This window comes from Oreochromis aureus, linkage group 7, assembly GCF_013358895.1.
Source record: "Oreochromis aureus strain Israel breed Guangdong linkage group 7, ZZ_aureus, whole genome shotgun sequence".
NCBI lineage: Eukaryota > Metazoa > Chordata > Actinopteri > Cichliformes > Cichlidae > Oreochromis > Oreochromis aureus.
Genome location: NC_052948.1, coordinates 4,688,343 through 4,697,760, shown reverse-complemented (window position 1 = coordinate 4,697,760; position 9,418 = coordinate 4,688,343). Strand labels below are relative to the sequence as shown.

The 9,418-nt window shown below is 39.9% G+C and overlaps 2 protein-coding genes across 2 annotated transcripts; both read right to left on the bottom strand.

Moving 5' to 3' along the window:
* Positions 1 to 406: 406 nt before the first annotated feature.
* On the bottom strand, positions 407 to 4,103 carry LOC116327600 (tripartite motif-containing protein 16-like). Its single transcript, XM_031749218.2, has 6 exons — positions 3,549 to 4,103; positions 3,365 to 3,448; positions 2,420 to 2,665; positions 2,175 to 2,328; positions 1,989 to 2,072; positions 407 to 1,902 (listed from the first exon to the last, which is right to left on the bottom strand). Exons 1-6 carry the CDS (start codon positions 4,029 to 4,031, stop codon positions 1,373 to 1,375), a joined length of 1,581 nt encoding a protein of 526 aa, XP_031605078.2. The 5' UTR covers positions 4,032 to 4,103; the 3' UTR covers positions 407 to 1,372.
* A 1,025-nt stretch (positions 4,104 to 5,128) lies between these two features.
* Positions 5,129 to 9,418, bottom strand: LOC116327595 (E3 ubiquitin/ISG15 ligase TRIM25-like). Its single transcript, XM_039615189.1, has 6 exons — positions 8,087 to 9,418; positions 7,908 to 8,003; positions 7,166 to 7,411; positions 6,921 to 7,074; positions 6,756 to 6,818; positions 5,129 to 6,669 (listed from the first exon to the last, which is right to left on the bottom strand). The coding sequence occupies exons 1-6, from the start codon at positions 8,678 to 8,680 to the stop codon at positions 6,140 to 6,142; spliced, it is 1,683 nt and encodes a 560-aa protein (XP_039471123.1). The 5' UTR covers positions 8,681 to 9,418; the 3' UTR covers positions 5,129 to 6,139.

Genomic DNA, 9,418 nt, shown 5'->3' with positions numbered 1-9,418 from the left:
GACATAGTGGTGGTAGACAAACAGAAGAAGACGGTCGTAGTGATCGATGTAGCGGTTCGAATGACAGCAACATCAGGAAGAAGGAACACCAGAAGCTTGAGAAATACCAAGGGCTCAGAGAAGAGCTCGAGAGGATGTGGAGGGTGAAGGTAACGGTGGTCCCCGTGGTAATCGGAGCACTAGGTGCGGTGCAAGCTAGGCGAGTGGCTCCAGCAGATCCCGGGAACAACATCAGAGATCTCTGTCCAGAAAGCGCAGTCCTGGGAACAGCTAAGATACTGCAGAGGACCCTCAAGCTCCCAGGCCTCTGGTAGAGGACCCGAGCTTGAAGGATAAACCGGAGTAGGGCGTGTTGGGTGTTTTTTTATATATATACATATATATATAAAATGTAATATATGAAGTATACATATTTTATTTATTTTCACAGATATTGTGCATGTAATTAAACATGTCATGAATTGTGAGCTTTGTTTTATTTACATAAATATGAATTCAGGAGTAAACTGTAACATTTCTATATTGAAAAGGTGAATATAAGTACAATAAACATAATAAAGAATATATTATTAGTATGCATGGTCCTTTATTTAAGGCAGTTAAGCTCAAGCAATTACTTTGTTTACTTGACTGAACTGAGTAGCTGCAATAGCTGCAATTACAAAGCAATCATATTTCAAGCTCTCCTCACAATGTAAGGAGACTTAAAGCTATTAACCACTTTTGCAGACAAAATTTTTCAAACAAAATGTGCTTAAACGTGATCAATTTTAGACTTGACAAACAGCAGAATAACATAATCTGTTTTTAACCGCCACGCTGACAAATATAAACATTTATATTGTGAATATTACTACCTTTAAATAATTGCATCTTGTATCAGGATAAAGTTCAATAAAAATAGTAAATAAACATTATATAACTATATGTAATTTTGTGAAGGTTTCTCCAGTGAATTATCAGGGAAAAAAAGACAAAGCATCCAAGGTACCATCTTTTTTTCTGTTAATGCATAATAGACACTGAACTATTACAGCTCTGCTGTTTAAACTATGATATATCTCCTAATATTGATGCTCAAAGTTGGTTATAGAAAAGAAATCATGCTAAACGTAAACAACAAACAAGACGTACATTTTGTTTGGTTGAATCTTTTAGTTAACATTTTGAAAATTTTATGGGACTCTTGTATAAACTTATGATCGATCAAAAAATGCAAAGAAAAATATGACATTGTTATTATGATATGAGTCTATGTGGCCATAAAGGCCTATTTGATTCTTCATTTTTTACTAAGAAAAAAAACTCAGAGATCATTTTATCACTTTGTTAATCAATACATTAACATTGGAAACTGTGCTCTATCTCTGAATTAGATGTTGCTTATTTTCAGTGTTGCACCGAGATCCACAAAAAACCCCGGATAGAGGGGCTCGGTGAAGGTTGTCTGGATTTGGTGCAGCAGTGTTAAACTGTCAACGCCAGATACGCTGTAAAAAGCCAGCTTTCCCTCTTTATAATCAAGGTGTACCCCTACTTTGTGGGAGACAGCAGGAGGAATTTGACCTTTGTGAAGATTATTGTGCCAGAACGTGCAACCAGAAGGAGAGCAGATTAATTTCCAGGACAGAGCATTGTGGCCAAAACGGCAATCTTTCCCTGAACCCTTTCTTCCTATCCCTCTGTACGACACAGCCACCTCAACTATGCCACCATCCCACTCCACCTCCCAGTAGTAGTTTCCTCTGAGGCCCTTTTTGCACAGAGCCTGGTTAAAGTAGGTGAATCTGTCAGGGTGATCTCGATGAGCCTGGTCCTTGTCACACCATGATATCGCTTTCTTTGTATCAGAGAGGTAAAGACAAGCTGCTATAGTGTCAGGATCCACCTCGATTTTGGAGTCTGCGGGGAAAGATGAAACACTCATTGATTATGAAGGACTCGCTTAAACTCTCAAATATGTCTGTAGTCATTAACATCATGCTTACTCTTATATTTCATCAGAAGTTCTGTCCTTGTCCGTCCCTCCTGCCGCCTTGTCCGTCCCTCCTGCGGCCTTGTCCTTCTTGACACTTGTAAGGAAAAACACAAAAAACATAGTTTTTAAGTAAACAAGGTGAGACCACAGTTATCATGTTTAAAAATCTCAAATGATCCCAAATGATCACACTTACTGATGATTTTTCCAGAATAATCCATCAGATCCTTTTTTTCTTTGTCGCACATCTTTTTCATTTTATTCTTTTGTGCAGTGACAAACTTTGTCAGGTTGTCAAGCTCTCTGTGTGAGTCTGTGAGCACAGGGAGATCGCCCAGGGTTTGGAAGCCCTGCACAGGGAAACATTAATATTAATATTTAACCTCGCAAACTGGATACAAAATGAGACATGAGGCTAAAGTATCAAAAAGCAGCCATCACCTGAAGCAACTGAATGGGATCCTCTGTTTGTGAAAGCTGAGAGATTTTACTCTCTCTCCTCCTTAACTCAGACAGCTCACGCTTCAGCGGCCTGAGGAGGCATTCAGTCCAGTCCACTCCAGCTTTCTCAGCCTCTCCAACTTTCTCTCTCATCTCAGGGTACTTCTTCCTCATGAAGTGGGTGTACAACCGGATACGTTCCTCACAGACCCGCTCAAAGTCGTCACACGCCTCCCAGGCAGCATCCTATAGGAAACACGTACTATTTGCCTGCTATGACTGTTACAGTAGTGATCCAAGCCAACTAAACAAGTCACACTCAACCACTGACTTCTTCTATGCATGCAACACTTTATCGATTACAGTGGCGAATTCTCACAGGAATAGGTGAATGTGGGGCAATTTGAGGGGAGGAAAGCTTCACTGTGGGTTGGAGGAGCTGGAGCCCTTCTGCATCAAACTTGTTTTGGATCAATAGGTCCAAAAACAGTATCCAGTAAGAGTTCCCAGTCTAGACCCCCAACCCAAACCTACCTCAGACGCATAACTAAAGCCATTTTGATTTAGACGTTGCCCAGCTTAACAGTATTGTACAGCAGTTGTTTTGTTTGCTCTCAATTTTGACAGCCATATTAAAGATTAATATCAGTTTGTACATGCTCTAGATAGCTCCAGATAAAACTCGGCACTTTTCCTCGACATTTTGCCGCGACGTTTCAAAGAGCCGGAAAGTAAATAAACGCAGACGGAAATGACACAGGTCGAATTGTCTTACGTTTCACGCATGCGCAGTACAGGAACGTAACAGCGTAGAAAACGATAGTTTGGACGCGGAGCGTTTTTAGACGAAAACGACGTTTTCAGATTTATCCGGAGTAGTGTAGACGTAGCCTTATAACAAGATCTAACAATAAAGAAAACAAGGCATAAAAGAAAAATCCTTACTCGTATGGAGCGAGCAGCATCCATCAACTTCTCTGAAATCACCACTCTTTCTGCAATTTTCTCTTTGGTCTTTTCCAGATGGCTCTGTTAAGACAGACATGTAGAAACATACCACAATTACAATAAAAACAGCAAAATACATCATCAAAAAATAATTAAATAAATATATTTATATGCATATTACCTGCAATTCTTGCCTTTTTGTTTCAGCTGATACAATGTCGTGCTCTTTGTGTTCATCCAGAGCACACATCACGCACACAAACTGCTGATCGGTCAGGCAGTAAATATCCTTAAGTTTGTCATGACGGCCACAGATGCTTTCTTTGATATTTATAGAAGCTGTCATCAGTCTGTGTTTTTTAAGAGGCGGTACACTAAAATGAGGTTCCAGATGAGTCTGGCAGTAAGAGGCCAAACACTCCTGACAGAACATGCTAGCTTTACGTTTTCTCTCCGTGCAAATGTCACACTGCGCATCCCCAGGTGCAGCATCATCCGCAGCAGCACCCTGGCTGCTTGCCTTCTTATACTCCTCTAACAAGTTAGCCAGGACGGTGCTCCTCTTCAGAACAGGTCTCTCATTGAAAGTCTCTCTGCACAGAGGGCAGCTATACGTTCTCCTTCTGTTTCTTTTGGTATCCCAGTAGGTATAGATGCATTTCATACAGAAGCTGTGTCCGCAGGTAGTAGTCACTGGATCCTTCAGTAACTGTGTACAGATGGAGCACTCAAACAGGTCCCTGACGCTTGATAGGACTGTTAGCCTCTTTTTCCCGCATAAAAAAATCACAGCGAATAAAAAATTAACAAGGGCGAGTCTCTCTTTATAATCCAAACAGAGGAACATGGCAGTACATAAATGCATGAATAAAAACCTGTCATGGTAGCATTAACGCTTGAGCAAAATAAGATATTTATCGAATTCCTGGTTAATACTCTCAATGATAATTGGCGGTGCATTCTAGGTTCGCGATTTTCCCACAAATTCCGCTACTGACGCTTGATAGGACGTAGTCTGGTATTTGAAGAGACGGCTCTAACTTGACATATAACATAAAACACGGTGATTTCTTCTGTTAGCGAATAAAAAATAGCAACTTAAGGGCGAGTCTCTCTTTATAATCCAAACAGAGCGAACATAAAAGTGGATTTTTCTCACTTATCATTAGGAGAAAACTTGCATGGGGTGGGAGATTTTCAGGGATGACAGTGGCGGCACATTCACTTGCGTTGATGCTGAGGCCACACAGAGTCATAGAAAGATGCCCTCCTGAGAGCCACCACAGAGTCAGCGTGAGTCCAGTCCAGTTTGTTATTGATGCCCCCAAGTGGTCAGTACATAAATGCATGAATAAAAACCTGTCATGGTAGCATTCACGTGTTTTTTGATCAGTCCACACTTGAGCAAAATAAGATATTTATCGAATTCCTGGTCCTATAATACTAAAGTGGCAATAGAAAAAGAAAAATATAGTTGATAATTGATAAATGAGTCCTCACATACTGTGGTGCAAGAATTTCACAGACTTTCAGAGTTCTTTTCTTACAGGGAATAATGTTAGGCATGGAGAAATGAACAAAAATCTCCCAGCATAGGTTGTAGGAGGTGAAGTGGTCCAATCAGGTTGGTAGGATTTCCAAGGTCGTGACAGATGGTGTTTCAGAGCCAAGTTGAGGTCCTTGGGCGTTATTATTCAGAGCCACAATTTCATGATTGATCAGTTATGCTGTCACCAAGAAATTTCTAGGACTGAACTGAAAAATATGAAATGAGCATTTAAAACTTTATTTTATTCATGCAAACACAAATATAAGACTACACTGTAACATTACCTCATCAAAAAAAAGGTAAATTATAGTTTATTAAAATCAGTAAACAATATATTATTATCATGGTCCTTCATTTGAGTCATTTCAGATAAAGCAATCCTTTACTTTGAGTCAGTTGAGCAGTAGTTCCACATCTCTTTAAAACACAATTAAAAACAAACAAAAGCTTGTTTTCATTTTGTTCCTCTACCTTACAACACAATAAACCCAAAAAGACTCATCCTCTATGTTTAAAGCTCTAAATATAAATGCAACATAAATGAGACTTAAGCTACAGAGAAATCATCCTCTCAAAGTCTCTTTGGGCTCAGTTTTAGGCATGAAGGAAGCAGCAGAATCAGCCTTAAAATGAAAAACTAAAAAGGCCTGTTACATTGTTTAATATGTGTTTTGTATCATTCAATTGTTTCACAAAACTGCAAATATGGAGGATTTTAGTCACAAGAAATAGCAAACTATTATGAATTCTCTCCTAAACTCTCAGGGAGTTGAGCTATTATTACATTTTACATCTTGATATAAAAACTAACGAGGTAAGAGTCATCAAAAAATGCCAAATGTCTGATTATACATTTTAACAACCACCTTGAGAAAGACTTAAAAATATCCATTGTTTAACTCACACAGCAGAAGCCTCAGAAATATTCATATATTTATGTCGAGCTATTTGGACTTCCCTTGCGACCAGTTGCATCCAAGCCACTTGCACTGAATCTTTTACGATTACAGCAAATAAAACATTTTCCACTATTTGGACATTGAAGTAGCTGAATTGTTCATGTTGTGTTTATTATCAAAGATGTCTTAATGTCTTAAAAGTATTCATTAATTTATTTGAAAGGAGGAAAAAGTAAAAACAACATTTGATCAATCAGTGTTTTGATGCAGTTTTACTACTATTTAAAAGAAAAAAAGCCAGATAATAAAAGGAAAGATAATTTTTTAGATGTTGCTTATTTTCAGTGTTGCACCAAAATCCACTGAAAACCCCGGATAGAGGGGCTCGGTGAAGGTTGTCTGGATTTGGTGCAGCAGTGTTAAACTGTCAACGCCAGATACGCTGTAAAAAGCCAGCTTTCCCTCTTTATAATCAAGGTGTACCCCTACTTTGTGGGAGACAGCCGGAGGAATTTGACCTTTGTGAAGATTATTGTGCCAGAACGTGCAACCAGAAGGAGAGCAGATTAATTTCCAGGACAGAGCATTGTGGCCAAAACAGCAATCTTTCCCTGAACCCTTTCTTCCTATCCCTCTGTACGACACAGCCACCTCAACTATGCCACCATCCCACTCCACCTCCCAGTAGTAGTTTCCTCTGAGGCCCTTTTTGCACAGAGCCTGGTTAAAGTAGGTGAATCTGTCAGGGTGATCTCGATGAGCCTGGTCCTTGTCACACCATGATATCTCTTTCTTTGTATCAGAGAGGTAAAGACAAGTTGCTACAGTGTCAGGATCCACCTCGATTTTGGAGTCTGCAGGGAAAGATGAAACACTCATTGATTATGAAGGACTCGCTTAAACTCTCAAATATGTCTGTAGTCATTAACATCATGCTTACTCTTATATTTCATCAGAAGTTCTGTCCTTGTCCGTCCCTCCTGCCGCCTTGTCCTTCTTGACACTTGTAAGGAAAAACACAAAAAACATAGTTTTTAAGTAAACAAGGTGAGACCACAGTTATCATGTTTAAATATCTCAAATGATCCCAAATGATCACACTTACTGATGATTTTTCCAGAATAATCCATCAGATCTTTTTTTTCTTCGTCGCACATCTTTTTCATTTTATTCTTTTGTGCAGTGACAAACTTTGTCAGGTTGTCAAGCTCTCTGTGTGAGTCTGTGAGCACAGGGAGATCGCCCAAGGTTTGGAAGCCCTGCACAGGGAAACATTAATATTAATATTTAACCTCGCAAACTGGATACAAAATGAGACATGAGGCTAAAGTATCAAAAAGCAGCCATCACCTGAAGCAACTGAATGGGATCCTCTGTTTGTGAAAGCTGAGAGATTTTACTCTCTCTCCTCCTTAACTCAGACACTTCACGTTTCAGCTGCCCGAGGTGGCGTTCAGTCCAGTCCACTCCAGCTTTCTCAGCCTCTCCAACTTTCTCTCTCATCTCAGAGCACTTCTTTCTCAGGAAGTGGGTGTACAGCAGGATACGTTCCTCACAGACCCGCTCAAAGTTGTCACATGCCTCCCAGGCAGCATCCTGTAGGAAAAATGTGCTATTTGCCTGCTATGACTGTTACAGTAGTGATCCAAGCCAACTAAACAAGTCACATTCAATCACTGATTGAATCGCTGACTTGTAAACTCTCACACCAATTTGGTGCTCAGCATCTTGGCTTAGGACACATAGTAGTTAATACTCCTGTTATTTTAAATATTGTTTGTTGTTTTGTTTTTTTACATTAAATGAACAATTGATTCTAAGCCAGGTTTGCTCACCCCTCCCAAACATGAATCTTGTATGACTCTAACAGTTCCACTAACCTATTTGAAATAATGTCAACAGAGTCCTGACTCACAGCTGTCATCCTACTGGCTGAAAACAAATGATTCCCCCCCCCTTAGCTGCACTGCTAATCTTTAAGGTTTACATACTTTTTCCACTCAAAATTAGATAAAACTTTGTATTTAAAAACACAAAAAAATCCTTTGCTGAACCAAACAAATGCATATTTATGTTTGTGGATAACACTCACTCTTATAGAGCCTGCAGCTTCCGTCAGCTTTTCCATTTTGGCCTCTGAAGCCAGCACTCTGTCTGTAATTACCCATTTGGTCTTTTCCAGGTGTCTCTGTTAAACAAATGCAGAAACTTTTCAGGACCTCATAAATGCAGTGCAACAAATGTTTACAACATGGGACTAAACTGACTAACCTGCATTTCTTGCTGTTCTTCTGTGATGGATATAGTGTTATGGCCTTTGTGTTCATCCAACGCACACATCAAGCACAGGAACTGCCGATCGGTGCGGCAGTAAAGCTCCTGAAGTTTGTCATGACGGCTGCAGATGCTTTCTTTGATCCTCGTAGAAGCTTTTACTAGTTTGTGCTTTTGTAGCGGTGGCACCTGAAAATGAGGTTCCAGGTGAGCCTCACAGTAAGAGGCTAAACACACCTGACAAAACATGTGAGCTTTGCGTTTCCTCCCTGTGCAAAAGTCACACTGCACATCCCCAGGTGCAGCATAAATGTTATCATCAGAAGCAATGGAAGGAGCAGGATGTTGTCTGATTGTTTTCTTATGTTCCTCTAACAAGTTAGCCAGAATGGCGTTCCTCTTCAAAACAGGCCTTGTGTTAAAACTCTGCCTGCACTGAGGGCAGCTGTAAGTTTCTTTACTGTCATGTTTTGTATCCCAGAAAGTATTGATACATTTCATACAGTAGCTGTGTCCACAAGTAGTAGTCACTGGATCCTCCAATAATCCCAAACATATGGAGCAGTCAAATAGATCCACAGCGTGAGCCATTTTCTTCCTCCACAAGAGAAGTTACTTTCTATTTCTCTGAGGAAGGAGTGGCTTAAAGGCAGCTTGTTCCTAGTAGGAGGGCACTCAGACCTCAGTGACAGCACAATAAACGCCCTCTATTCCGATTCAAAGAATAACTGCATTAACTGGAAGTAAGTGAAAGTATTTGTGTGAAAGTATCAGCCTTTCAGCAAATGCAGTCATGACCTTTTACCTAGATTCAAAGCTATCTCTCTTTCAGAAAAAAATGCCATTTTGTTACAGGTCAGTAAAACAACCCCTGCTTTCCTTTTGGCTATTTTGAAAGAAGTAATTTGCTTAGTTAGAGTTTATTCTTCACATTCTGGCCAAACCACAAGGCGCTGGTAGATATACATGATTAAGTGAGCTGCACAACCTTTTTTAATGTAATTCAATAGGTTTATTTCCTTTATGCTATTTTGGGTCTTATGAGTTATGTTAGCAGAATTTGGTTTCACTTTTGAGTTTGTAACATTAAATAAAATACAAATAAAATGCTCTATGGTACCTGGGATAGGCTGGAACTTATCCCAGGTACCATACGGCGAGAGGTGGACGGGTCGCCAGACAGACAACCATTCGCAGTCACACTTATGGGTAATTTAGAATTACCAATTAACCTAAACCCCTTTAATTGCCTGTCTTTGGACTGTGGGAGAAAGCAAGAGTACCCAGAGAACATGACAACTCCACACAGAAAGGTCCCGGCCAGATGGT